At 41.9% G+C, this 24695-nt stretch overlaps 1 protein-coding gene across 1 annotated transcript in view; it reads right to left on the bottom strand.

Annotated features, from left to right (window-relative positions):
• Window positions 1–10747: 10747 nt before the first annotated feature.
• Window positions 10748–24695, bottom strand: part of BBOX1 (gamma-butyrobetaine hydroxylase 1) — a 35956-nt gene continuing 22008 nt past the window's right edge. Inside the window, exons 5-8 of the mRNA XM_061999759.1 lie at window positions 17572–17677; window positions 15080–15276; window positions 14271–14437; window positions 10748–12667 (exon numbers count right to left, since the gene is read on the bottom strand). Coding sequence (XP_061855743.1) covers window positions 12507–12667; window positions 14271–14437; window positions 15080–15276; window positions 17572–17677 — 631 coding nt within the window. The 3' untranslated portion in view covers window positions 10748–12506. The remainder of the gene's footprint in view (window positions 12668–14270; window positions 14438–15079; window positions 15277–17571; window positions 17678–24695) is intronic.

Genomic DNA, 24695 nt, shown 5'->3' with positions numbered 1-24695 from the left:
AAGAGAGAACAACGCAGACCCACCGTGTGCCTTTCTGCAGCAGCTCTGCTGCTGGTAAACTGCTGTAGGGAAGTTTTGCAAGGGCAGTGAATGCCCTCCAGTGGCAGAAAGTCGGGAAATGGTTCAGTTCAGTTTGTTTTCTGTAATTGTTATGGAATTGGGGTATACTGTTAGATTTGAGCTCGTGGATGTGTCTGTTCTTGGTGAAGCTGTGCAGTATAGGTAGGCATCATCATCTCTGGTCTTGCAGTTCACAGCAGCACAGAGAAAAGGGATGAACCTCAGTAAAAATCTTTAGCAACAGTTACTTTTATAAAAGGCAGTGGACCTCAGGATTGTCTTACTAACAAACTCGTGTTGGTGAAGTGTAGTCAGACTGTTCAGCTTTGGGAACTGCCTGTTAATATAGTTGTGTTGGCTGGAGCATGTAGCAGAAAAGTATCATCCAACATGCTGTGATGGCCAGGTAGAGATGGAGAATGGGAAATGTAGGGTCTAGATTCATGAATCTCTTGTGTAGTGAGGTTTTAGGCAAGTGGTGGTTGTTTCTCTGTAGTATTTTAATGGTTTTGCTTTTTATATTGACACTGTTACAGTGTGTTCAGACATATTTCTGGCTCAGAGAGATTAAGGTGTTTCCTGCTGGTTTATAATGTGAAAAGATCCTTCAGAGGTCATCAAAGATGTTGCAACCTATTTCCATGCTTGTTGTGGAGCAATCTTCTTGTAAGAGAGGTGATGTGGGATGGAAATGGGCTTCATTACTCTGCTTTCAAATTTGCAACAGGTTTATAAACAGACAAAAAGCTTTTATAACCATAAGACAAAACCCAAAGAAGGGCTTGAATGCCACCCTGGTGCTGACCCCAGCATCTCTTTTTGCTGAAGTAGCTTTTCCAGCCTGCAGATAACTCTTGCTGTCCCAGCACTGGGGACCTGCAGGACACACACAGCAGGCTCAAATGATCCTGTTTGTGTCAAAAAGTCTATAGTACTTCAGTGCTGGCATAGGACAAATGTGTTCATAAGAAAAAGTGAAGCTGTAGGCTGTTGGCTGCATTGTTCCAGTGTCCCAGGGTCACATATGGGAATGCATCCATCTGATCACACTGTTAGTGGGGCCTTTTGTTGTTCCATGTTTTAGCTTATCTTGATAACGAGGCATCTAGGGCCACCCTGCTCCCAGCATAGGCTGACAGACTGGAAGTGGAAAATTGGCCTCAAGGAGCAAGTGCTGCCCAGCATATTTCCATTCTGAGTTGCCATAGAGTTTAAACATCTGGAAATCACATATCCAGGAGCATCTTTAAGAACAAAATTAAGGAGTAGTGGTTTCAGTTTGGTTTTGGTTTGGTTTTCCCCTCGTGTGAGGCACAGCCCTTACAAACAGTCTTGAATTATTCAGGCTGATGCTCTTGTGACTTTTGTCTCTGGTTGCCCTCTGCCATACCTGGTCACCATGCTTGATTGTTCTGTGGTGGGCAGATAGTAGTCTTGATCACAGCTTTTCCAGTTGTCTTTGGTAACTTTACCTTGTTATTTGCAACACTTCCAGCAAGTTTTCACTCAAAACGAAAAGATGATACCCTGAGCAATAATGATTTTGGGTGATACAGAGACTGCCCTTTGGAAAAGAAATTAAACTGCACTATGTGTATGATGTGCATATCAGCACAGATAAGACGCATTTTGTACTCTAAATGGCCCTGGATGTTGTCTCTGGAAATATTACTTCTCCAGAAAGAATTTTCTGGGTTCATCATCACTTGGTGTTGACCCAGGAAATAGTGAGATCAGAAACTGATGCAAGCTTTAGTGCAAGACACGAGTCTGTTGTACTAAGCTTCTACAGAAAGCCAGCCACAGTTTGCAAGTTTTTTAGCATTTTCCACATCTTGGATGCCTCTGTACAACCAGCTATGTAGGGGTTTATTATTTAACCCTGCATCATTCACACAGAAATGCAGAATGGTAGGGTTGGAAGGGACCTGTAGAGATCATCTATTCCAACTCCCCTACTCAAGCAGGTCCATCTAGATCAGGTCACACAGGAACACATCCAGGCAGGTACTCAGGATGATTGCAGTTAAAATATCTATAGGAAAGAGACTAATAGTGTTCATATTATTTATGTTAGTTGTGTATTTCAGGTTGGTTTCCAAAGGTAATTTACCCTTTTATTCAAATGATATCTGTCTGGTGTTGAGAGCTGTTACGTTAGAAGTCATAAGCAGAAATGTTCTTCCCAGGATGTTCCGACAGAGCTGATTCCATGCTTACAGGTGGCAGCTGAATGTTAAGTTTATAAACACAAGTTATAACAGCACATTCATTCTGTACAACTCAAATAGTACAAGTGTCCAAGAAGTAATTCCTGTTGACTTTACTGTTGAAAACTCTTGTTCTCAAACTTCATCAGTCAATATTGTCTTGTGTGTCTTAGTGTGTATTGACAGGATGTCGGGCTAAGAGGAAAAAGTGAGCTCTTTGACACAAAGGGTGTCAAAGAAAAGTGAGCTCATGTTGACACAGTCTTACTTGGAGGAAAAGGTACATATCTGCTGGGAGAGTCATGTTTAACAAGAGAAGTGGAGTTCCATGCCATTACTCATTTGACATAAAGCACCACAGTCAGTTTGTTCAAACAGCAGATCTGCAGCCTCATGTTAGGACTTGATTGCACCACCAGCCCTGATCTGTCTAGGCTGGCCGAGGTAGTAAAACCAGGAACTGTTGCCTTGTTTGTTCCCAAGAATCCTGTCCAGGGCCTGGCTTCAGCAGAGACATGGTGCAAAGCTGTCAGGTGGTGGCATCCAGATTTTTCCAAACCCTCCTGGATGCATTCCTGTACACCCTGATCGAGGTGAAACTGCTTTAGCTGAATGATCTCTAAAGGTCCCTTCCAACTCCAACTGTTCTGTGATCCATGGAGGTCAACTTCGTTTTCCTGGGAGTCTCAGCCAGTCAAACAGCCTGGCCTTCTTTGGCTTTAACCCTGAGGACTCCCTGGCCTCTGGAGCTAAAGGCTCCTCCTCCAGCCCTGACCTAGTGAGAGAGCTGTCTTCTTGCAGATAGATACACCTCTTGCTCAGGCAGCAACACAAAGCTGCTGCCATCCTCAAACAGACTGTACACTTGTGCTCCCTTGCAGTGGTGATCACTGGGATTAGTAAAGTCTAAGCAAGTTTTAGTGAGCACATGCCTGCATATCTAGCCAGCTCCAGGGTTGTGCTGGTACCTGAGCCAAAGGTTATGTTGACCCAGAAAGGAACTGAAGTAGATCCAACGCCCTCTGAAAACAGCTCATTGATGTATTGCAATGAATAGGATCACTGCAGCAATGCTGAGTTTTGAACACAGGGTTTTTCATTGCTGGTTTAATGTGTGTGCTTAACACTGTGATAACCATCTCTCACACAGTTGTATGGGTTTTGTTTCCCTTGCTCTTGACCGAGCGGTGTTGTGATCCATGCAAAAGTGCTTGGGCCAGTGTCTGTGGGCAAGGGTATGCAGGGAATCTCACCTGGTGAGAGGAGGCCTCGTTGTTTCAGATTGTTCTCATCCTTCATATCTTCTTTTTTAAAATACTCTGAAACATGCCCTGTGAAGGAAAGGAATCCTTGAGCTCATGCCACTTCTATGTCCAACAGTCTTTTTTTGAGAGAGCACTTTTCCCCCTTCCAGAAGGAGCAGTGAGAGGTGTGTTTATGAGCGAGGATGGTTGTGCATGGCAGCAGAAAATCTGAGCTCATCCCATCTCTCCTTTCCCAAACAAAAGCCTAAATATACTGCCAAAATAACACTGCAAACCATAGAAAATGGCTCGTTGGCCACGTAAAAGCTGACTGGAGCTATGCCTCTGTTCCAAATGCTGTCAGATTTATAGGTTGCATGGACTAAACAAAAGTACTTGGAAGGAAAAATGAGACTTTCAGGGATTATTGATTCCTCACCTTATTCTGGACAAATAAACCTATGAGTGAAAGAGAACAGAACTGTGTTTACTCAAGACATTTGATCTGACAGGGAGAGGCAGTTGCAGAGCCAAACTCTCCCTAGGTGCTGCCTAATCTCCAGGAGATGTGTACTGCAGATCAGACCCATTAGTCAGTCCATAACGCCAACAAAGCCTCCGGTAGAAGGTAAAAAAGGTCAGAGAAGTCTCTGGCAATGCTTACTAATCCTTAGCTGCACTATGGTGATTGTTTTCAAGTTGGGTCCATGACTTGGAAATGTCATTGCTGACCTTTGTAAGCCAATGCTAGTACATAGCAGCATCTTCAGTAGCTCTGGGCTCTGTGTGTCTTGGCAGAGATTAGAGCTCTGCATGGCCCAAAAGCAGCAAGGGCAGAGCAATGCTGAGAGAGATGCTTAAGCTCTCTCCACTTTTAACGACAGACAGTGACCAACAGGAGTTTCTTCCCCTTGCTAGGAAGGCAGCAGGAGGTGTGCTTGGCACTTTGAGTATCTGCATGAGTGTCTGGAGCAGCACCCCTGAGCCTGTCAGTGTGCATGGAGCCGCTGAGGAAGTGTCCATTGGTTTTGCCCCCTGGGATGATGCTGGTATTGCTCTGTTCAGTTCTGGGATGCTGATGTGTCAGGGTGGGGGTGATGATTGCACACAGACAAAGGTGGTCTCTGGGTGACAAGAGAGTTGAACTTGGGAGCAGGTGTCTGGGGAGCTTTGAAGTCTAACTGAGATGAGCACATTTTGAGTCTGGGGATGCTGAAGGTCTCTGCTGTCAGTCCATTCCCTGACACACCTCCTGTGGCTCCCCATGTGTGAGGCTGTAGCTCTTGGGGTGTGGGCTGCAGCCCTCTGGGCATCACATAGGTGGATTTCCAACCACTGAACCAGCACTTCTGTGCTAGGACTCGAGCTGTTTGACCTTATGACAGCACTTTCTCAGGATGAATAATGTTAAAAATGAATAGTTTGATAAGGAGACTGTGTCTGTCATGTAGAAGATTAGTCCTGGGGCTCCAAGCATTGGCTTTCAAAGGGAATATTTCAGTTGTGCTTGCTCATGGCATGAGTTGCATGTGTAGAAAGGAAAGGGATGTCTTTGCTGCTCTTATGACTTTCCAGTTTGGAACACAAGTGTGGACTGAGGCTTCCTCAGATAGCTGATGCTCAGGTGAGGTCTGGTTGTCCACCACAGCATCATGTGTGGATGTTGTGTGTTTGGCTGTTGCTCTCTCACAAGGAGGTGGGTGAGCCCAAAGCTCTGTGCGTGAGTGTACAGGCACTGAAACCACCCTCAGGGAAAGAGAGATGAGTTTACCTGAAGTATTTCCTCTCCATCTAGCTCACAAAACCACAGTTGTAAACCAGCCACTTGCTGTACAGGTAGAGGGTGACATGGCAGAATTGTAATATGCTTACAGCTCCACAGCTCCGCTACTGTGACCTGTGCCATGTGCGGGAAGGGAAACACTTTAACTGAACGTTTGCAGTGATGTTGAAGCAAGGACATAGCCAGGATAAAGAGCCCAATAGGAACACAATATTCCTAGATACACACCCAAGCTGGAAACAAGTCTCATCCATACTGAATATGTTGTTTCTGAATGCCCTCTGTGTCAGGTGTGAAGGAAGACCACGCTTTCTGCTGTCACTAGTGCTGTGCCTGGTTTCCCTGGGAGTAAGCAGCAGGGTGCCCAGGCACTACCTCCTGCTCCAGAGCAAAGAATAAATTGCTGGGGGAGCTCTTGAGTGTAGGAGCTCCAGAAAATGAAGGACTGCAAAATGAAACATCAGGTTAGTATCTGGGTGCAACCACCCACAGACCCAACCTTCCCATATTTTGTGTTCAAGCATTACCTCAAGGAGAAATCCCTATTGCTGTCCATATTCATGAGAGAGTCACTGAGCAATCTCTACCAGAACTAGGATGGCTTTGCTGCTAGTGCAGCAGGTGAGACTGAAAGAGACCTGAACAGCTTCGCTTCACACAGAAACTGTATCCTTCATCATACCAGGATTTGGTTGACTCCTTCCAACTCTAGGTCTCTTAAAATAGTGATAGCTGAGGATACCCGTGGAGCAAAGGAGTTTCTCAACTCAAACACACCTGGGTTGCTGGGGCTGTGGGCTTTCCCTGGAGGCATTTGTGGGAGATCCTGTTGTCAGCTGAAGCTGAAGGCCACTTTAGTACAGGGGAAATGAAACAACCAGGGACTCTGACCTCAGCACATGATCTGAGCAGTAGATAATGAGAGTCTTGTACACTAGCACTGGTGGCTTTGGGTTTGGCCTCACATAGAGGAAACCCAAAGGCATGGCCAACTCCTTTTGGTTTTTTTTTTCTTTTTCTCCCTAATGCACCAGCCCCAGGAGGTCTTTAAATGCCTGCTCTGGGGAAACAAAACACTGTCAGTGCTGTGGTTAGTCCTTCCAGTCAGCCAAAATAGGCCACTGCACTGGCCATTTTCCATTTTTCAATAAAAATCATCAAAGCTGATAAAAGCATGTATGTTTTCAACTGACTACAGGCTTTTCATTCCTCTTTAGCTATTATAAAGCATTTTTCCATGAAGTCATGGATAGCACTTCTTATTCATGATTTCTACAGTAGGTACTAGGGGCTTGTCCTGGGCTGGGCAGCCCTGGTTTCTCTGGGGTGTAAGGGAGTGCTCCTACTGCAGAGAGAAGCTGCTGGGAGCTGCAGCCTCCTGACAGTCATCCTGGGCAGCAAGTGATCCTACAAAGAGCCATTGGTGCCAATTTGATTTAAATTTATAGTGTTAAAATTAAACAAATGCATATCCCTTCCTAGCTTGAGCCTCTGCTACTCCTGGGCTCCCTCCACTGTCCCAGTGTGCAGCAATGAGAATGGAAAGGAGACAAATGATCAGGAGGATCCCAGACCAGAAACTCATCTGGGTGCAGACACACATGGGATGAGCACTTGTCGCACCTGGTGTTGGGCTCTTAAGGCCTTGTGGAGGATAAGTACTCTGCCAGCCAGGATAAACTCTCCTTTCCCCAACCACACAGCCATAAATGAAAAAACTTGAAGGAAAAGCAACAAATCTATCCTAAATCTTGCGTGATGTTGTGGCTCCCCGAGATGTCCTGACTCATCTGAGTGTACCACTGCTGAGTGAGGGCAGGAAGGTTTTCCCCCCACTCTGTGAACTGCTGTGAACAGTAACATAGAAAATGTCAGGGAACACTAGTATTCTGTGGAAAACTTTCTGGGGGTTTTTCATCTCTCTGGCACAGTGATGTGACAAATCAGCCACAAAGTGCTTCTGCAGCAGCTGTGGCTGTGCAGTGTGCAATGCATCTGATGGCAAACATCTGTCTGGGCAGCAGCAACAATCTGCTCTGTTTTTCATATCATATTGGTTTACCTTACTGGTGAGAAGGAGATGAAATTCCTCTGAACTCTGGCTCCCCCTTGGGTGCTGTGTTTCCCAGCTGAGTGCCCTTCATGCTGCACATGAGGGCAGGGCTGATGAGCAGACAGAGGGTTGCTCTGGCCACCAGCTGGGAGAGGGGAGGCAGAGTTGGTGCAAGGCTTCCAGCCTTAAGAAGATTAAATTTCAGTTACAGGAATTTCACTTGGTTCAACTTGAATTGGGTTGCAAGTTGCAACCAAAGAAAAAGACCAGGACTTACCATCTTCCTTGGACTAGGGTAAGGCTGTAATCTCACCAGCCATGCTTGTTCTTGCTGGACCTTAGAGGACTTCTCAGAAGACCTTCATCTCATTATATTTCCACAAATTTCATCTGAATTCCCATAAAAGCCACTGAACACCTGATACCCAAGGCCCCAGTTTAACCCCAGAGTCCTGCACGTTAGCTTTTGGCCTTCACTTAGTTCCCATACAGACAAAATGGCTTTGTGCTTCAGCTGATGTTTATACCACTGCTGTTATGAGGTTGCAAATACTGAGTCCAGAGAAAGAAATTCAGCCAGCCAAGTGGAAATCTTCTGTGCTGGTTCAATCTTACAGGGTAGAAAAACAGAGCTTCCTGCAGCAGATGTAACCAGAAGCAGACTCTGAAATACGTGAGGTTACCCTCTACTGCACCTTCTTACTGAAAATTAATTAATCTGACTGAAAAAAACCCAAGAATTTCAGAAGCAAATCCTTAGGTCTGGAGATGAGTGAAGTGCTTTAGAGGAAACAACGTTTTGCCCTTCTTGACACTTGATGGTTCTTTTAGCTTTGTGAAAAAAACAAATTATGCTTTTTAAAGTCAATAATGATGGAAGTAATGACAAGGGCTAAAAGTAAATAGTATGCAGAGGTAAAGAATCTACAGCTTACATACCTCTGGGCAAAGAGGGGGATGGTGTTGTGAGGGCAGAGGAGCATTAAAATCGAGGAGCAGCTGCAGATACAGTGCACAAAAGTGCCTCCACTCTTGCAGGGTGTGCCTGTAAGAGAACTGCTGAAACGTGGTGTTGGGGAAAGGCTATAGCATGAGGAAGGGATCTTTCCAAGTCTTTGCAGTTGCCAAAAAAAGGAAAAACATCCCTGCAGTCTGGCTGTGTAGTGTTTGTTTTTGTTGGCAATCTTGTAGAGGAGCCAGGGAAATGAATGGGTAGGGTTTTCCCCCTACCTACCCTGGTCAAGTGTGTTTACTTGTTAAAGTGAAAACAAAGTTGGAAGGGAGCAGTGTGGGACTTCATCGTGAATGGTGTTGGAGGCAGCTATGGAATTGAGTGGTTAGAAAGGAGGGTTGTGTGCTGCTGCTTTGCAGCCATGCTGGGGGAGATCAGCAGCTCATCCCAAGCTCCTACTGACCCACCTCCTTTCAAGGACATTACAAGACCCTCAGCACATACTCATAACAACATCCCTCTTTGATTAAACAAAACAAAGTGGGCCAAGATTTTCAGAAACTGTGACATGCTCTGAAGATTGCTGTGTCTTCTCTGTGATCTTCGCTACATTGAATGCTTCTAAAAATAACTTGAAAGAGATGCAGAGCTCCATTATTACCAACACGAGTAGTCAGCGATCTAAATGACTGCTTGGAAAGGAAGGACAATAGGGAAACCACGCTCTGCTATCCACATGTTTAGACCTTCTGCCTTATTTTGCTTGAGCTAATGGGGAAAGCCATGCATCGTGGCTTGGCAACAAAGAAAATCCTCTGCCTGCCCTAAAGTCATTGGGTACTTTTGCATATTAAAAAGAATTAAGAAACACAAAACTTTGGACTTTAAATATATTTTGCTAACTCAACCAGCTCACGTCCTACAAAACACCCCAAAAGCATCTCCTATCCTTTGATTGACCAGATGCCCTTGGCACGATGCAGATCAGCCTTGGGGCTGCTGAATTGCCATGGCTCTGCTGAGGGTCCTTTCAGTAGCCAGGGCAAACAGCAGCTTGTGTGTTGCTCCAGCTGCTTATCTTGCTCCTCAGCACCGTCCTGTGGGGATGTTGCAGGACACTGGAAGACATGCCTCTCTCTCCCTCATGCCTACTGGAAGAGTAGTAGCAGCCTCCTGCCCATACCTTGCTCTTCACAGCTGCAAAATGCCCTCCTTCCCTTCACTTAGATCTCATCCTGTACCTAACAATGAGGTTGATTTCAGCCAGAAACATCCCCATAGAGCTGCCATGTGCATGCTTTAGTTAGAAACACTATGAATGTAGCCATTTCCCTGGCTCTGGCAATTTCCTAGACTTTAATGAGACGTTGTGTAGATAAATAGGTTTCTTAGGAGCAGTTGCAATTTACTTTCCTTTTTGTTTTGGCGTGGGGTGGATGTTTTTGTTTAGGTGAGGTTTTTGTAGGGGATTTTTGTGCTCTTTCTGCATCAGTCTTTACCATTTCTTTTTGTACTACTAGACTGGGTTCAGTAGGAGCAGGAGAGGGGCATCTTTTGCTGTGAGTTGAAAATGTGTGTATATGTTTGCCTCTATCAAAAGTGATTTCAAATTTCCAGCATGGAACTTTCAATTCTGGACTTGCTCTAAACTGGCAGGTAGCTTTATCAATGTACAGATTACAAAAAAAATTCATTTGCTTTAGGGAGCATTTGGGACAAGATTGCTAGGACTTTTTTTTCTAATTTGACTCAGAGAAAAACACAGTACAGAATAAATACACATTTTCCAGGAGTAATATATTGCACATGTGGTGAGAGGCTGCATTTAATTGGCTGGGAATTTACAAAAGTGTGAGTTTTAAGCAGCAGCATGTGCTCTCTGTCAACTTCTGCAAATTGCTTAGAAGCTGAAGGTATTTTAGAGTAAGGAAGAATCAGTCACAAAGTGATGATTAGTGTAATGAGTGTAACTATTACTCCAACTTACAGTACAAAAGAATACAACAAATAGACCTGTGAGTACCCTAATTGTTAAATGTCTTTTTGCATCGAAATACCTGAGGAGCATTAGGGAGCAGCTGGCACCTGCATTTCCAGCTGCTGTGGAACAGTCTGTTGGCTAGAATGTTTTCTCATTTTTTTTAATCCCACTATCATCAGGGGGAACTTTGTAATACATATTTTGGACCCTGGCAAAAAATCCCAGCAGTGCAAAATGAGATCCATTGAGAGCTTTGGGTTTTTGTTTGTTCGTATGTTTGTTTTACATGCAGCTCTTCAAAGCCATGAGTTTAGCTGTATTTTAACTATACATTAAGCATATGGGACAAACTTGAATGGATGCAGGTCTACTCATACTTGTAAATTAGAGTAATGACTTAATATCTTTGGCAAGACATGTGTGAGATTAGAAAGAAGCCCAAACAATAATCAGTTCTATAGCAGCTTTTAATAAACAGACATTTGAATAAAACAGTTCTTAGAAAAGTATAGAATAAAAGCAGAAGATCTCTCTTCTCTACTAACCATTGGTATAAATCCCAAGATGTCCTGCTCTCAAGTTACAAACTACAATTGTCAATTGTTACATGGAGAATATGACAGCTAAAGCACAGAGCTGCTGGTGTCTTACAGAAGAGAGATATTAACCTTTCCTCATCTTTCCCTCCTGTTTATAGCAAAAGCAAAAAATACTTTCCTCATGTTTCCCAAATGAATTGTTAAAGGAGGCACTGAGAAATCAAATTACCACTAGAAGGCATTTTTTGTAATGTTATGTCTTAATGCTAAAGCTGTGTCACTATTTACCAAAGAGGAATGGATCTGAACTGCACTGTGCTAGGTGACAGCCAAAGCCTAATTTAGTTTGATATGGTTGTTCAGCTGTGGTATCTGATACAGAAGCTAAGGAAGTGTTTGCAAGCTAATGTTTAGGGCCTCACTTATACTGAGGTTTTTTGTGGCAACAAATTTAACTTTGCAGTCATTTAGTTCTGCAGTTACAGTTCTGTTGTCTCAGCCTGTTAGGAAGACACCAGGTTTTATTAGACTTTCAAGGAATAGTTTGAAAAAAAACAGTTGAGCAGAGCAGATGGTGGAAGTGTGGTGATTTTGTCAGGCTTGCAGCACAGGGCATCCTCTTAACTGCAGCTACAAGGACAGTGAACTATAGACTCACTGGACATATTGTTGAGAAGAAACCTCAGTATTAAAAAATCTTTCTCTTTCAATTTGGCACATGCATCTAGGGAAAAAAATCCCACTATTTTGGCTGCAGTAATCTTTTGCACATTGTAAGGTTTATTCAGGACACAATCTGGAGGAAAACATCCCCCAGACCAAGTCTGACAGAGGTGTGCTCTTCTATTTGAGGTAACAAAAACTGGATCAGAGCTCAGTTGCCACTTATTTGTCAGGTATGAGGTCAGTAACCACCTCTTGTGCTTTGTGGTTTCTAGTTGCCAAGCAGCATCAGCATTCCTGCTCCTGACTTGGCTCAAAAGCCTGCCTGCCCTGCAGATCTTAATTACACCAGTGCACAGCAGCTGATGGGATTTCTGACCCTATCTACCACCTCAACATCAAGACTTATTTGTATTCCTAATGCAAAGATAGATTAATACATGTTCTCTGACAGCTCTATCATTTCTGAGCTTATGGACTTGGAAAAGTGGGAAAAATGGCTGTGGCTGTGATAGTTATCCCATGTACAACAGGATATACAACACAGCATCTGTTGAACAAGATCTTGAATTCAAGAGGAGTTCTACCCTGCAAGGTATTCTAGTTATAATTTGTACAATAAAGAATGCCTCTCTGAAAACAGAGGAAGGTGCTGTTCGTAACAAACCTCTAGTAAGTAATAATTTAAGCACTCTTTTGATGCTGCCCTCTAAGCTTTCTAGGGAGGGCAGGTATATTCATAGAGGCAAAGGAAGGCATTGAGATAACTGGTCAGCCCAGTCAAGTGATCATCTTTCAAAGCGTTTTTCACACTGATTTAAAGAAGCTAATAAATGGACAGAGGCAGTAGTAGGTTTCGTAGATTCAAAGACCAGGGTAAATTGTTCTGAAGGGCAAGTTTCTTAGCTTATGGATCTTGAAAACACATTCGTGATGTGATTTTCTGGAAAGAAAACACAGTTATGTGATTGTTGTTGAGGTGAGACAATCGAGGTTTGGCTTGTGGTAGTCAGGAGAAAGCTCAGTCCCTGTTCAGGACCTTCTTCCTGAGGAGCCGGAGCCTGGACATGACCACGTCCCAGTCTGCATAGGCCCCTTCCAGGTGCCGGGTGACCGTCGAGCCCGATGGGTAACTGTGGCGGCCGTGGAGGACACGCCAGTTGTCAAACGTCACGATGTCTCCTGCAAAGAGATGCCACAAAGTTTAACACGTGGTGTGTTGCAGCAGGTCCCTTCCAAGGGGTAACATGGGGGGCATATTTACATCAGCACTTAGGGGCAATCATTTCTAGTAGTTCTGCAGCGAACACAGTGTCGTTCTCAATTAGAGAGGGTATAGGTCCCTTTCCACCTCTGCTGCTATTCTTGTATAAGCAGGAGTTACAAAGCAGAGTGGTGGGGGAGTCCAGGCTGAGAAAGGCAGGCCTTAAGGGGAAAGGTGAGTACAGCAAATCCACAGGAAGGTGTAAAAAGAGGGAAAACTATCAGGATGACTTTCATTTGGTCAATCTAGTACTGTTTGTACTATACACATCCTGCATTACTACCTCTGATAAGAGAATTTTATGAGAATTAAGTCAAGCCATTGAAAGTTAGGAAATCACATAATTAAAGCTAGCATGTCATTTTCAATTTTCTCCCTTGTGTGCCACCATTATGATCTATCTCTAATTAAATAACCTTATAGTCTTTCTTTCCTTTTCCCTCTCCCCTCTGCCACCATCTCGGTGCATTAATTGATGGGATGAACAGTACTAATGGAATGTGAGGGAATGGAATGTGTTTTACCATTTATGATGGGATCTTGTACATTATTTTATGTTCCCAACAGAGAGAGATTAATTTCCTCATAGACATTTTGAAACACTAGCATGATAGTGCATGAGGCAGGCAGATGCACTAATTAATTTACTTTTGTAACATGTCTTGAGAGATGAGGGACTATTCATATCTTTATTTTTATAGCTGGGGAATGAAAGAACAGAGCTGAAGGCCAAAGTAGTTAAATATGGACAGACTGACTTTGAGAGAGTAAAAGGCATTTTTTAAAGCATGTTTTATGCTGAAAATACAGGTCTTTGCAACTGTAGCTGAAGTTCAGAGCACTTGGCACTTGTGCAAGTTTGCCTCTAGGTGTCTTGCATAGGCCACTCAAAAGAAGCAGCACAGCAGCAGTGGCCTTGGGTAATTCATCCAGCATTACACAGGCAGTTGGTGTCTGGGCACAGCGGAGAGCTGAATTCCCCACAGCTGCTCATCTCCCTGCACTGTTACGCACATTGTGTGTGGCTGTATCACCTTCTGGATATTCTGCAGCTCCCACAGCCCATGGGAAAGTTCTCCAGTAACAACGAAAAGTGTCATAAAGAAGGGCAAATCGTTTGGTTTAAGGTCTGCGCTCTGCATCAAATGAAGCAGAGGAAAAGGGATGTGATAGTGCACCATTGAGTGAATAGGTGCTGAACTGGGAAGGCACATCATATTACACATGATATTTCCCATCTGTGGTGCTATTGATAAGTTACAATTTTCTATGTGGTATGGGTTTTCAGTGTAGTGTAAAGATACACTGGACTAAACAACAGACAGACTCTATTCCCCCCTTCCTTTTGGGGCTTTCTCTCTCTCTCTTTATAGTGTAAAAATGTGAGGATGCAGTATGAAATAAAATAGGTGAGAGAAGGGCTGAAATTTCCTCTCTACACCAGTGCTAGCAGTACTCAAGTGTGATGACTGTTAGGAAAAACATGTGAAAAATCATTGTGAGGAGAAGTGACTTACTGACCTGGTTTCAGCTTGTAAGTAAACTTGTGCTCTGTGCTGTTCAATAAATCATTGAATTCCTTTAGAGCTGCATAAAATGGCCTCACTTTTTCAGCTGGTATGTCAAACACTGTGTCTCTTGTGGCATTATTGTAATTGATGCGAACTGCTTGGCCTCTGGAATCTACACTGTACAACAGAGAAGGAAAGGAAAAGGAATGGGTTGTTACTGAAACACTTTAAGATAGTTTAACAGCAACTGAACTCTCCTGCTGGAATTTCAATGTGAAATTCAGATTGTTATTAGGTTGGATTTTGATAATTAAGCCTAACTAGGGAAAGAGACAATCAGGAGAAAGTGTAGCCACTTACTTAGCTCAAAAATCTTTGTTCTGTAGTCTTTAAATGTAGAATCATAAGCTTTTTCAATTTAGAAGAAACTGTGAACAATAACATTTGATTACCTTTAAAGTATATAGCTCTTGATCTAAATGCTTCAAATTATGACCTCTCTGGCACAATACAGATGTACATCAGCTGGAATTTAGCAGCACACCCAGTTGCTGGTAACCTGTGTCTCTGCCCAGGAGCTGCTCTAATTACCACCACTTCTGGCTACTGTCTGGCGAAATTGGGTAAGGAAAACTGTGGCGTGGTGGTACAAAGCACAGAACAAATCATACACTGGCAAAACCCAAACCCCAACCCCTAAAAATAACTACAGACCAGTTAAGGCATCGCTTTCCCACAAGGTGGCAGGAGCAGACCTTCTCCTACCGACCTGTCATCCACAACAGGGATGTTATTTTCGATATCCTTGATACTACTCACTCTATAATCCTTTGTTTACACTGCACAGCAAAATCACAGTAGTCGACCCCAACATCTGTATAGTCTACAGCAGTAGAGGACAGGATCTGGAACGCCTCAGGATTTTGTTTCTTCAGCTTGTTGGATACGTGAAACCCATCTACAACTTCACTTTCTCCTCCTGCATCTGTTTGCTTTATACAGTGGAGAAACTGAACCTGGAACGAATTAACATATCATTACAAAAAGAATTGCTTGCATATTTAACAGTTCATTAGTATCAGTTCCCTTCTATCAGTGGTTCTGGGTTTTTTTGGTAGTTGTGGGTTTTTTTCCAGCAAAAGGCTGAGTTCCTATTACTGCAGCTTTGCAGCACTCTGCCACCACTATCACAAAGGGAGAAAATGAAAGTAGAATGTTCATAATTCCATCTCATTTGGGATATCTTCTACAGCCTGTGACCTGTCAGGCAACTGCAAAGCTTTGCTCTTGCTTCTTTCAGTCTTTCTTTGTGGAGGTTATATAATTTTAAACGTGTTGCAGACTTAACAAGGAGGATTAGCTTTCTCTTGCAGAAGCAAAATTCGCTATGACTTTGCTGCTCAGGGAGGGGAAAAGGTGGCTGTCATTGAAGGCAGCAGGTCCAGTGTCTCTATGATGAAGTATGATTGAGATGGTTTCATTTCACAGTGGAATTGCTAAGGCGTAGAACAGAGCAAAAGCCTGAACTGGGCTCTTGTTGCACCAGTATAAATCTGAACTACTGAGACAGGCCGTAAAACTCCCCATGGCATTAGAGAGTCCAACATCACACAAAGTGTAACCCTTCATCTCAGCCAAACAACACATAATACATCTGTCACACCAATAGTAACAGCGTCCACCTCTCCCTTCCATGATGGTGAATTATTTCTGAGACTGGTAGGAGGAAATAAAAACAACAAAAAAATCCCAGGAGGAGAAAGAGGAGCAGAGAACAAGGTTTGTCCCAGATTTCCCTCACCAGCTGCGCTTGCAGACCTCTGTGATGGTGATGAAGGTTGAAACTGAACTAACCAACAGTGCAGAAGTGGGATGTGTTTGGAAAGCATCTAAACTACTTTTTCCACTTGATGAAGCAGCTTCTCACCCTCCTGCCATGCTCCTTTTGGCCAACAAACTGTGGGTTGGATCCTGGGCTCCCACTGAAGGCAGAACAAGGCTCTTCTCTTTTGTGGACATAGCCTGGCATTGCTAAGGAAGGCTGCAGTAATGTATTTCATGGTAAATAACTGAAAACGGTGAACAGGAGAATTTAGTTCAAATTAGAATTTAGTTTTGCATTCTAGAGTACTGCAGTTTCTGCTAGATCTAACAATCAATTGTGGGTTGGCTGGTTGGTTTGTTTTTAAACCAGGGTACGTCCTGGAAAAAATGGTTGCCAGATCAAAAGCTAGGAAATTGTAAACTCTTTTTTATGGGGCAGTTCTGAAACTAATCCCCATCCAATTAAAAACATTTCTTCAAATATTTGTAATAAATACATCCTAAGACTTCAGACACTGTGTAATTCTGTGACTCTGTACTTGCTAGGTAAATAAACAAAACTGAACATTCAGGATAAAGACAAAAAATCCAATTCAATGTACTTTAACTTCTTTCGAGCATGTTTGAATTAAAAAGGTTATGCCTTTTTCTAATGTTTCATAGCACAATGTGAGCTTTGGCACAGACCAGACAGTGAGCTAATTCACATCTGCTCTCTATTAATGAAACCCTGTTACATTCTAACTCCACATTAATGAACAGTATCTCCATGACTTCAAAGGGTAGTGTTAGTGTAAAGTATTTGGTACTTACTCGTGGATAAATCCCATTGGCTTTTTGTTTAATTGTAGAAAGAACTGATACAAAGTTCTCCCCATCAGAAGAGGAAGTTTTATGGATGCAAACCCAGGGTTATCTTTGTTCCTATTCCTACTACTTTCCATTTCTCTGGTGAATTATGTGGAGCAGGCAGAATATATTTTCTGTTTCTTGTTGTCCACCTTTACAGAATGCCCCTTTATTTGTCTGTTATGAAATGGCAAATAACTGTCTAACTTCAGTCAATTCACAGAAACAAAATATAACATCTTAAACATCTTTCTTCTAACACGTTCCCCTCCCCAGGTGAACAGATAGGTCTTGAAATGATACAACTTTGACTATAGCATTTGGACACCTAAATTTTTGAATATAATGAAAGCTGGATCAAAAGAATATACAGGACCCTAATGTTTGATCATATTGGTAATATTCTCTATACTCATTTTACGATTATGTGATACATAATGGACTTGTCCCACAGAGCTTACATCATAATGCATAAATTGCATATTGATGTGTATATGGACTGTTATATGAAGATTATTGTTATTTTTACCTTGCTCTTAAGGCAAAACTCAGAGTCACTGAAAGCTAACCAGATTTCATGCTATAAGAACCCTTTTCCCTTTTGTGCTGTGACAAAGTCAGTAATAGCTTCACCTTACCCCAGGTGGATGCTGCAGAACAGGGTAATCGGTGTGAAAACACAGCTTCCCGGTTGTGTAAGCCACATTGTTGGCACCTGCTTTGTCTTGCACTTGCCAAGTTGGTCTTTATAATGAGAGGGAAAAGAGAAAACATGTTAAAACAGCCAGCCAGTGTGTCAGACAGCATACACTGAAACTGAGAAATCGCAGTACAAAAGTCATTCCATCTTGGAGCATGAAAATAGTGTCAAAGTAGAAGGAAATAAGGATTTAGCAGTGTCCCCCTGCCTCAGCAAAGAGGGCTTATTTCAATAGTCCTAAATTCAAACTGTAAACTTAAGTGTCCCAAGAGCCACCTGGCCCCAGGATGGTATCTAAAAGAATGATTGCTTTCCCGTGGTGAATGGCTTTCCTTCACAGATCAGCTGAAGGCACTAATCCAGAGGTATCTGCTCAGATAAGTCGTCATCTTATTACTGAGGCTTCACAAAGAAGAGAAGGGAAGTTAGACCTTTTCTTTTTATCAGCCTTTCATTTTTCCCTGACAGGTAGAGCACAGTATCAATAAAATATGGATTGTTAAAGACTGTGTAACTTTCTCCCAAATGGAAAAGATAAAGTGTCCTTTGCAGAGGGATCTTTCTGTTAACTTGAAGATTTGCTGTTAAAGGAAAAGGTCTTGATGAAAGATTTTGTAACTTCTTCCCTTTAGCTGAAGCTCTTTCTGAGAACAACCCCCATTAATTTTGTTACTTAGTCTCTGTCTTGAAATTTGACAAATTCAGCAAGAAATTTTACTGACAACTAACCGCATGGGGGAAAAAAAGAGTCTTAGTTATAGGACAAAGACATGAAAACATCACATTGCAGCACAATCAAAATCTATTTTGAGTGTCACACAATGCAGGAGAATTTAAGACCAAGAACCTCACAGTCCTTAGCAGATCCATATTATAGATCCAAACGTTTGGTAAAGTTTAAGTTGCTAAACAAAGTCCATGTAATCACAGCAGCATAAGTGATTTAAAAGAAAATATGAAACTCATTTGCCCTTATGAAACACTAGAGACTAAATAGATTTATGTTTCATATAGTGTCTAGCACTGCTTCTTAATAATAGTTTAAAAAGAAGATAGGCTAACAAACATGCAGACCAAAATGATTTCCACATTGTATACAAACACTTTTGTTCTAGGAGTGGTATTTAGTGTAGAAGCAATCCAAATCCTAACAGTACATTTCTGAAATTGCCAGAGGGAAAGCCCCCTTGAATATTTGCCAGTTTTAACTGCCTGGGAGAAATAGTTTTTATTGTTTGGTACAGCACATATCCATCAGTACATGACTTCAGTACTCAAGTATGATAATTTCAACCACACTTCCACAGCTCCCAACTTTATGGCCCAAATGCACCCCATTGTATCACCCTTGCCATTAGTGTTGAAGGTAGCTAAGTTCACTATGTTTTTAATTTAAAAGGCTCTAGTGTCACTTGATGGTTCTAAAACAGTTTAACACATTGTAATTGTGTCATTTCTTTGCAATATATATAATTGTAGGAATGGTAGTACTTTATAAAATCACTGCAAGGTTTTGCAGAAGGGATCAGTGCTGCTCCCCAGCGCTGGGAGCTGGTCTCCAGGAGCTTTCCTTCCATGCAAGGACCTTTGGTCAAAGCTCCACTTGCTGATTTGAAGTCATGGATGCTAATAGGGAATTCAGTGCTGAATGTAAAAAAATCAACTTTGTCAAAGTCTCCCCTGAGAGCACAGAGGAAGGAATAAAATGTAGCTAATGTCAGAGGGCTCTTGGCCCTTGGGGAGAGCAAAGAAGGGTGGAACAGTTTATGGTTTAGTAATTAGGGTCAGATTTCAACATAAATTGCTTGTGCTGTTTGACTGAAGGAAAATTGGCACCAGGCAGGTGTAGCAATTTTTTGCATGAAGTGGCAACGTGGGCTCGGTTTCCTTGAGCAGAAAACAGGCCTGTCTCTTACATCCTTAGTCTTGCAAAGCTGCTGTGCTGGGGACCGAGGCCACACTTGAATCATCTGGTCTTGCACTTTATTAAAAACCTAAGTCTCATTCATAAGAGATTTGGGACTCACATCCTTCTCTTGCAGCTAAAGCTGAAGGAGATGGTTTGGCTCTTTCAGTGAGAGCGCTGGGGCCATGAAGGAAGCCCTTCATGTCACCCCAAGCCCAGGACAAGGCTTCAAACCAGGGCTGAAGCACAGGGTCTAGGGCCTGAGAAGCTGGAGAAATGAATTACAGTATGCCTGGAAACCTTGGTAATGGAGCTGTGCCTTTGTGATGTAAAGAAGAAGATTCATTGAAATGTGGAACTCCTTGATGATGTTATATGGCTGATACAGAGAATGTTTCCACTTTCTAGGGTAATTTTAGGAAGCATGTACCAAACAGACATCTTGACAAGAAAAAGACTTCTGTTTTTCCATGTGTCAGGATTACGTTCATTGCTGTTACATTTCAGTTGAGAATTCATGGCCCTGTTGAGGTAATGTTTTATTTGGCAAGCTCACCAATTCCACATTTATCCTTTTATTTGTATTTGGTAGGCCTTGTATTTGGTTTCTAGTGATACAGCAAGGGAATTACCCAAAGTTATTATTTTATTACAGTTGTAAAAGCCACCTCAGAATTGGATGCCAGTAAGAAATGAACTTCTGTTTTAGAGGTGAAGAGATGGGCTGTAAAATGCTGCTCTCAGTCTGTTATTAAGACTGAAAACTCAATGGAGTTTCTGCTATGGCAAGAAATATGTAAGAGCGACAAGACTAGGCATAACAATAACTATAGAGGGAAATGAAACAGGTTAAATTAGGAGAAAAGATACTATAAGGAAAGAAGTAGGTTCTTCTCTGTAGCCTTTTAAAGCTGTTTTCCAGCTTTATGTGGTAGAAAAATAAGAAGTTTTGTTCCTTATAAAACACTTATCCCAATTATCCAAAAAATATGCCCGAACCATTAAAGTATTTTTCAAGGCTTCAAGTGATGAATTACACGTTGAACAAACACTCTTATTAAGATGTTGGAATACAGTTCTCTAACCATGTTCTGAAAAGTTTAGCATGTTAGCACTTCAAGTGCATCTGTATTAAACCACTTAGAACTAGTTTTCTGACTTAATTTTTTACAAACTCTTTATGGAGAACTTCATAAACCACTATGTGTTACAATACAAAGTTTAGGCACTATCCTGCTTGTATTTTCCAGTAGTTTAGAATTTCTTCCCTTCATTAACATCACCAGCCTGGCAACGAGAGCAGCTAAATGTTTCTGAGATGTCAGCCTGCACACGTGTGCCTCTGCATGTGTGCAGGTGCTGAAGGAGAATGGAGACTTGGTTCGTAGCTGTGTAGCAAAATAGAGAACAGTTCTTTTGAAAAGGTGTAATATTTTGCAGCCCAGTTTTCTATATACAGTCATGTGATTTAAAGAAACTCCTCTTAAACAGAGATAGAAGATAAATAAGCCAACAACTCCTCACAATGCCTTGAAAAGGCAATGCTCAGCAGCATTGTGTCAGCTTTGCAGACCACACACAAAGAGATGATTTAAAGTTGCTTTTAAAGTGTTTCCCATAGATTTCACTCAATGACAAAAGAACTCAAGGACCTAAGCAGGCAGTATCCTTCTAATGACTCAAGTAAGCTTTAGGTCAGAGTTCATCTGTATAGGTAACAAACTCATCTTGGCAGGATAATCTTGCTGGAGAGTCCTGGCAGCTTACCTTTGTATTACTGTCAGTGTTCTCTTTGAATAGGTGTATACCTGTTTACTGTCTAGCCTTAACAAAGGTATCCTTAGAGTGCATGTTGGAGACAACTAATCAGTGTCTAATCTCTGAACCAGAGAAATGAAAGCCAAGATGTAAGGAATAGCACACTTGTCCCAAATCAGCTTGTTGAGACTGGCTCTGAACTCCAGAGTAGGCTGCCTTTCTGTGCACTGTTACTGTCCCTTCTTGCAAAGCGCAAATGTATTCAACAGTTTTGGTACTCCTCACAAAAGCCTTGGCTCTGCTGATATACACACTGTATCATCCACATCCCTTTAGCACTGCAGCATGTGCTCTTTTTCAGAGCTGGCCATTGGCTTGTTGACCTCACCCTGTGTCAGAGTTGAGTTTTGTTACTTGAAATCCAGACTAGGCTGCAAAACTGGCCTTGGGATGTCAGGCTCTCTTTGACTTTACACTCTTCAGATTTTAATTTAATATTCCCAAATCAACATCATACCCAGAAACATAAGTAGCAACTGTCAAATGCTCTAGAGTAAATCTACCCATGGTGACTCAATTGGGATGGTATAAACCAGACTTCAAGGCTTTCAAATACTACAGCTGTGTTTAAAGAGCAAAAGAAAAACCAAAACTCAACCAAAGTAAATATTCTAAGTATGTCTTCTTTTAAATGCAGAAATTATAGTCAACTGGGAGGTTTCCATAACACTGTAACCCTCTTTCTGCAGCCTCATAAATACATTAATTACCAAGTAAGCTTTGGAAAAACAAGGAGACTTACAGCCTTTAGCATTCCTCTATTAAGGAAACATAAAAATAAGGTCTAATCAACACCAATAGTAAATCTGATTTAAATAGTGAAAGAAGCTCTAACAATTACTTGCTCAAATGATGTGGACCAAGGTCACATTTCAACCTTGATCTTATGTGGAAGAATAATGGGTGAGAGGTTCTTTGTAAGATGTATGAAAACACTTTAAAAATAACCATCTCAGACTCAGAACTCATCCTGACAAACTACTGTTGTTGAAACCATCTTTAGAGAGAGTGAACATCAATCCACTCTGACTTTCAATAAGGTGAAGCATTTAATAATCATTACTGTTTATGACAGTAGCAGAGAAGAGTCAGCTAGCGGCAAGGCTAAGTTTTAATTGGAAAAAACCCCATTCTGATGGCACAACTGATAAACTGACAAGTTCTCCTTAGGACAGTCTGATTCTCTTGTTAGCTGAACTGAAGACATAGGAAGTAAATCCTAACACTTAACGCACGTTTCTAAAGTAAGGGACTTTGCAATCTCTCTTACATAGCTGGCAGAGCTATCACATGAGAGTTGGCAGTAATTTTAAATAGCAAGGATGACTGAGAGCTGTGACAGGGTACTAGGCAGAATGTAAGATTTTTTTAATCTTACAAGGCTGCTGAGTTAAATATAAAAACTTTGGAATGCCTTAGTGAAAACGTGTTGCTGGGCACAGCTGATGGACAAAAGGTGAAACACAACGGGCTTGCCATGTCAAGAACATCAGCCTAGAAGACTTAAAGATCATTTCCAGTTTTAGTGTCTAGAAACTTCTAGTGGCTCATCCCAGAAACTGAACATCAGTCTAGAAGATTTAAAGATCAGTTCCAGTTTTAGCGTCTAGGAGCTTCCAGATCCAGTTCCTCATCCCTGAAGCTTAGGAAAGCAACTCAAGGTTCAGTTGTAACCCAAGCACAAATGTGTGGTATATGTTGAGGTTTTATGGATTTGTTTTTTCCTGTTGTTGTTTGGTTTTGAGGTTGGTGTTTTTCCCTCTCTCCCAAGGTATTTTGGAGATATTGTGTGTTTTCTTTCAGTTGGCAAAGAATCAACATTTTTTGTTGTTATCTGGGGCTCACAATACTCCTTTCTAACTCAAAATGCTCGTGCAGTTGTCTGGATACAAACAGAACAAAGGTGTCATCCTTTAGACACCGAGGAAAGCTGTGAGACACCCCCAAATATTTTCAGGATTTGGATACCTCTAAGAGTGTCCTTGTATCTGTTATTAGCATCGTGGCAAAACAGAAACAGCTGTAGGATTTTCATAATGATGCAAGTTTTAAATCGAGCCCATAGTAGACTTCCAAACACAGAAGCCCTTGATATTAGGAATGCCTTTAATGGCAGAAAATGTTTCATAGCATTGGATGAGGTTTGAGTTGAGCAGGGGGTTCTGTTCCTATTGATTTCAGTAGGATTAACCTGACTGAATCCCAGTTAACTTTGAAAACCACTTTTCCTTCTGGTATGGTAAGCAGAAAGAGGAAACTTCACTTTAATGAAAATACATTATCTTAGCTACCCTACTAAATTTAGACATTATTCCATTTAAAGCTTTGCAAATATTTATCATGGCTGCTGGAACTGACAACAAAGCTTCATAATATTCATGGTATTTTAAAGCAGTTAGTTATCCTCTCCATCCCTTCTTTTTTGGAAGACAATAGAAAAAAGGATTTAAAATGCCATTCTTACAGACTGTTCTACGTGAGTTCACTTCAGCTGCTGCCAATTTCTAGAAGTTTTCTTGAGACAGTTTTCTGATTTGAAGCTTGGGGGAAAATTCTGCACAAATAGGCTGACTTTCAACATAAATGAAACAAAAAGGAAGGAGGGAGGCTGGGTCAGGAGCAACTTACACACTGCTAGTAAATCACAATAGCTGTTTCTCAGCCTCTCAGAAATCGTTGACTAAAGCTAAACACCGGCAGCATCGATGACATCTTTTTCCATAGCTGTTGATGGAATGATACTTGCAAAAGGAAGATGTTATAATAAGTCTTAGTAAGTATCATAGCCTGAAGAGGGGACCTTTTGTTCACCTTCCTCCACTTCACCTCACAGTTAACATTCTGAGTTAATGTATTTTTCCTGATATCCCAATGCCACTTCTACCAACCTCAGCTGCATGGCACATTCCAGCAGAGCTCACAGGGGTGTGAAGGGGCAGAAAACCTTTCCTCTGACTTGCAGTCTTGAGGGAATGTGGCCTTTCTGTCCAAGGCCAATTTTTTTTCCCTCACTTCAATTTATTTTAGCTTTTTTTGGTTTTTTTAGACAAAGAAGAAGACACTGGTTATTTGCCCACATGGTTTGTTGGCTCATGCTCTGACCTAGAGGTAAATCTAAATGAAAGAGAATGCATGAATAATTGTTATTATCTGTTATGGGAGAGAAAGGTCATTTTCAGATGGGAAACCCTGAATGTTCTAGTTCAGCTGAGGGTAATAGACAAAGCAATATGTTATCTAATATCCTTTAGTTAGCTAGATGAAGGTCACTAACTCATCTCAGCAAGACATGAGCTACCACCATCATTTCTTTATTTGCCTAGTAGGTGCTTGAGGAG

The sequence above is a fragment of the Colius striatus genome, chromosome 7, assembly GCF_028858725.1.
Source record: "Colius striatus isolate bColStr4 chromosome 7, bColStr4.1.hap1, whole genome shotgun sequence".
Taxonomy (NCBI): Eukaryota; Metazoa; Chordata; class Aves; order Coliiformes; family Coliidae; genus Colius; species Colius striatus.
The sequence above is the reverse complement of the archived record's forward strand: the minus strand, read 5'-3'. Positions and strand labels throughout refer to the sequence as shown.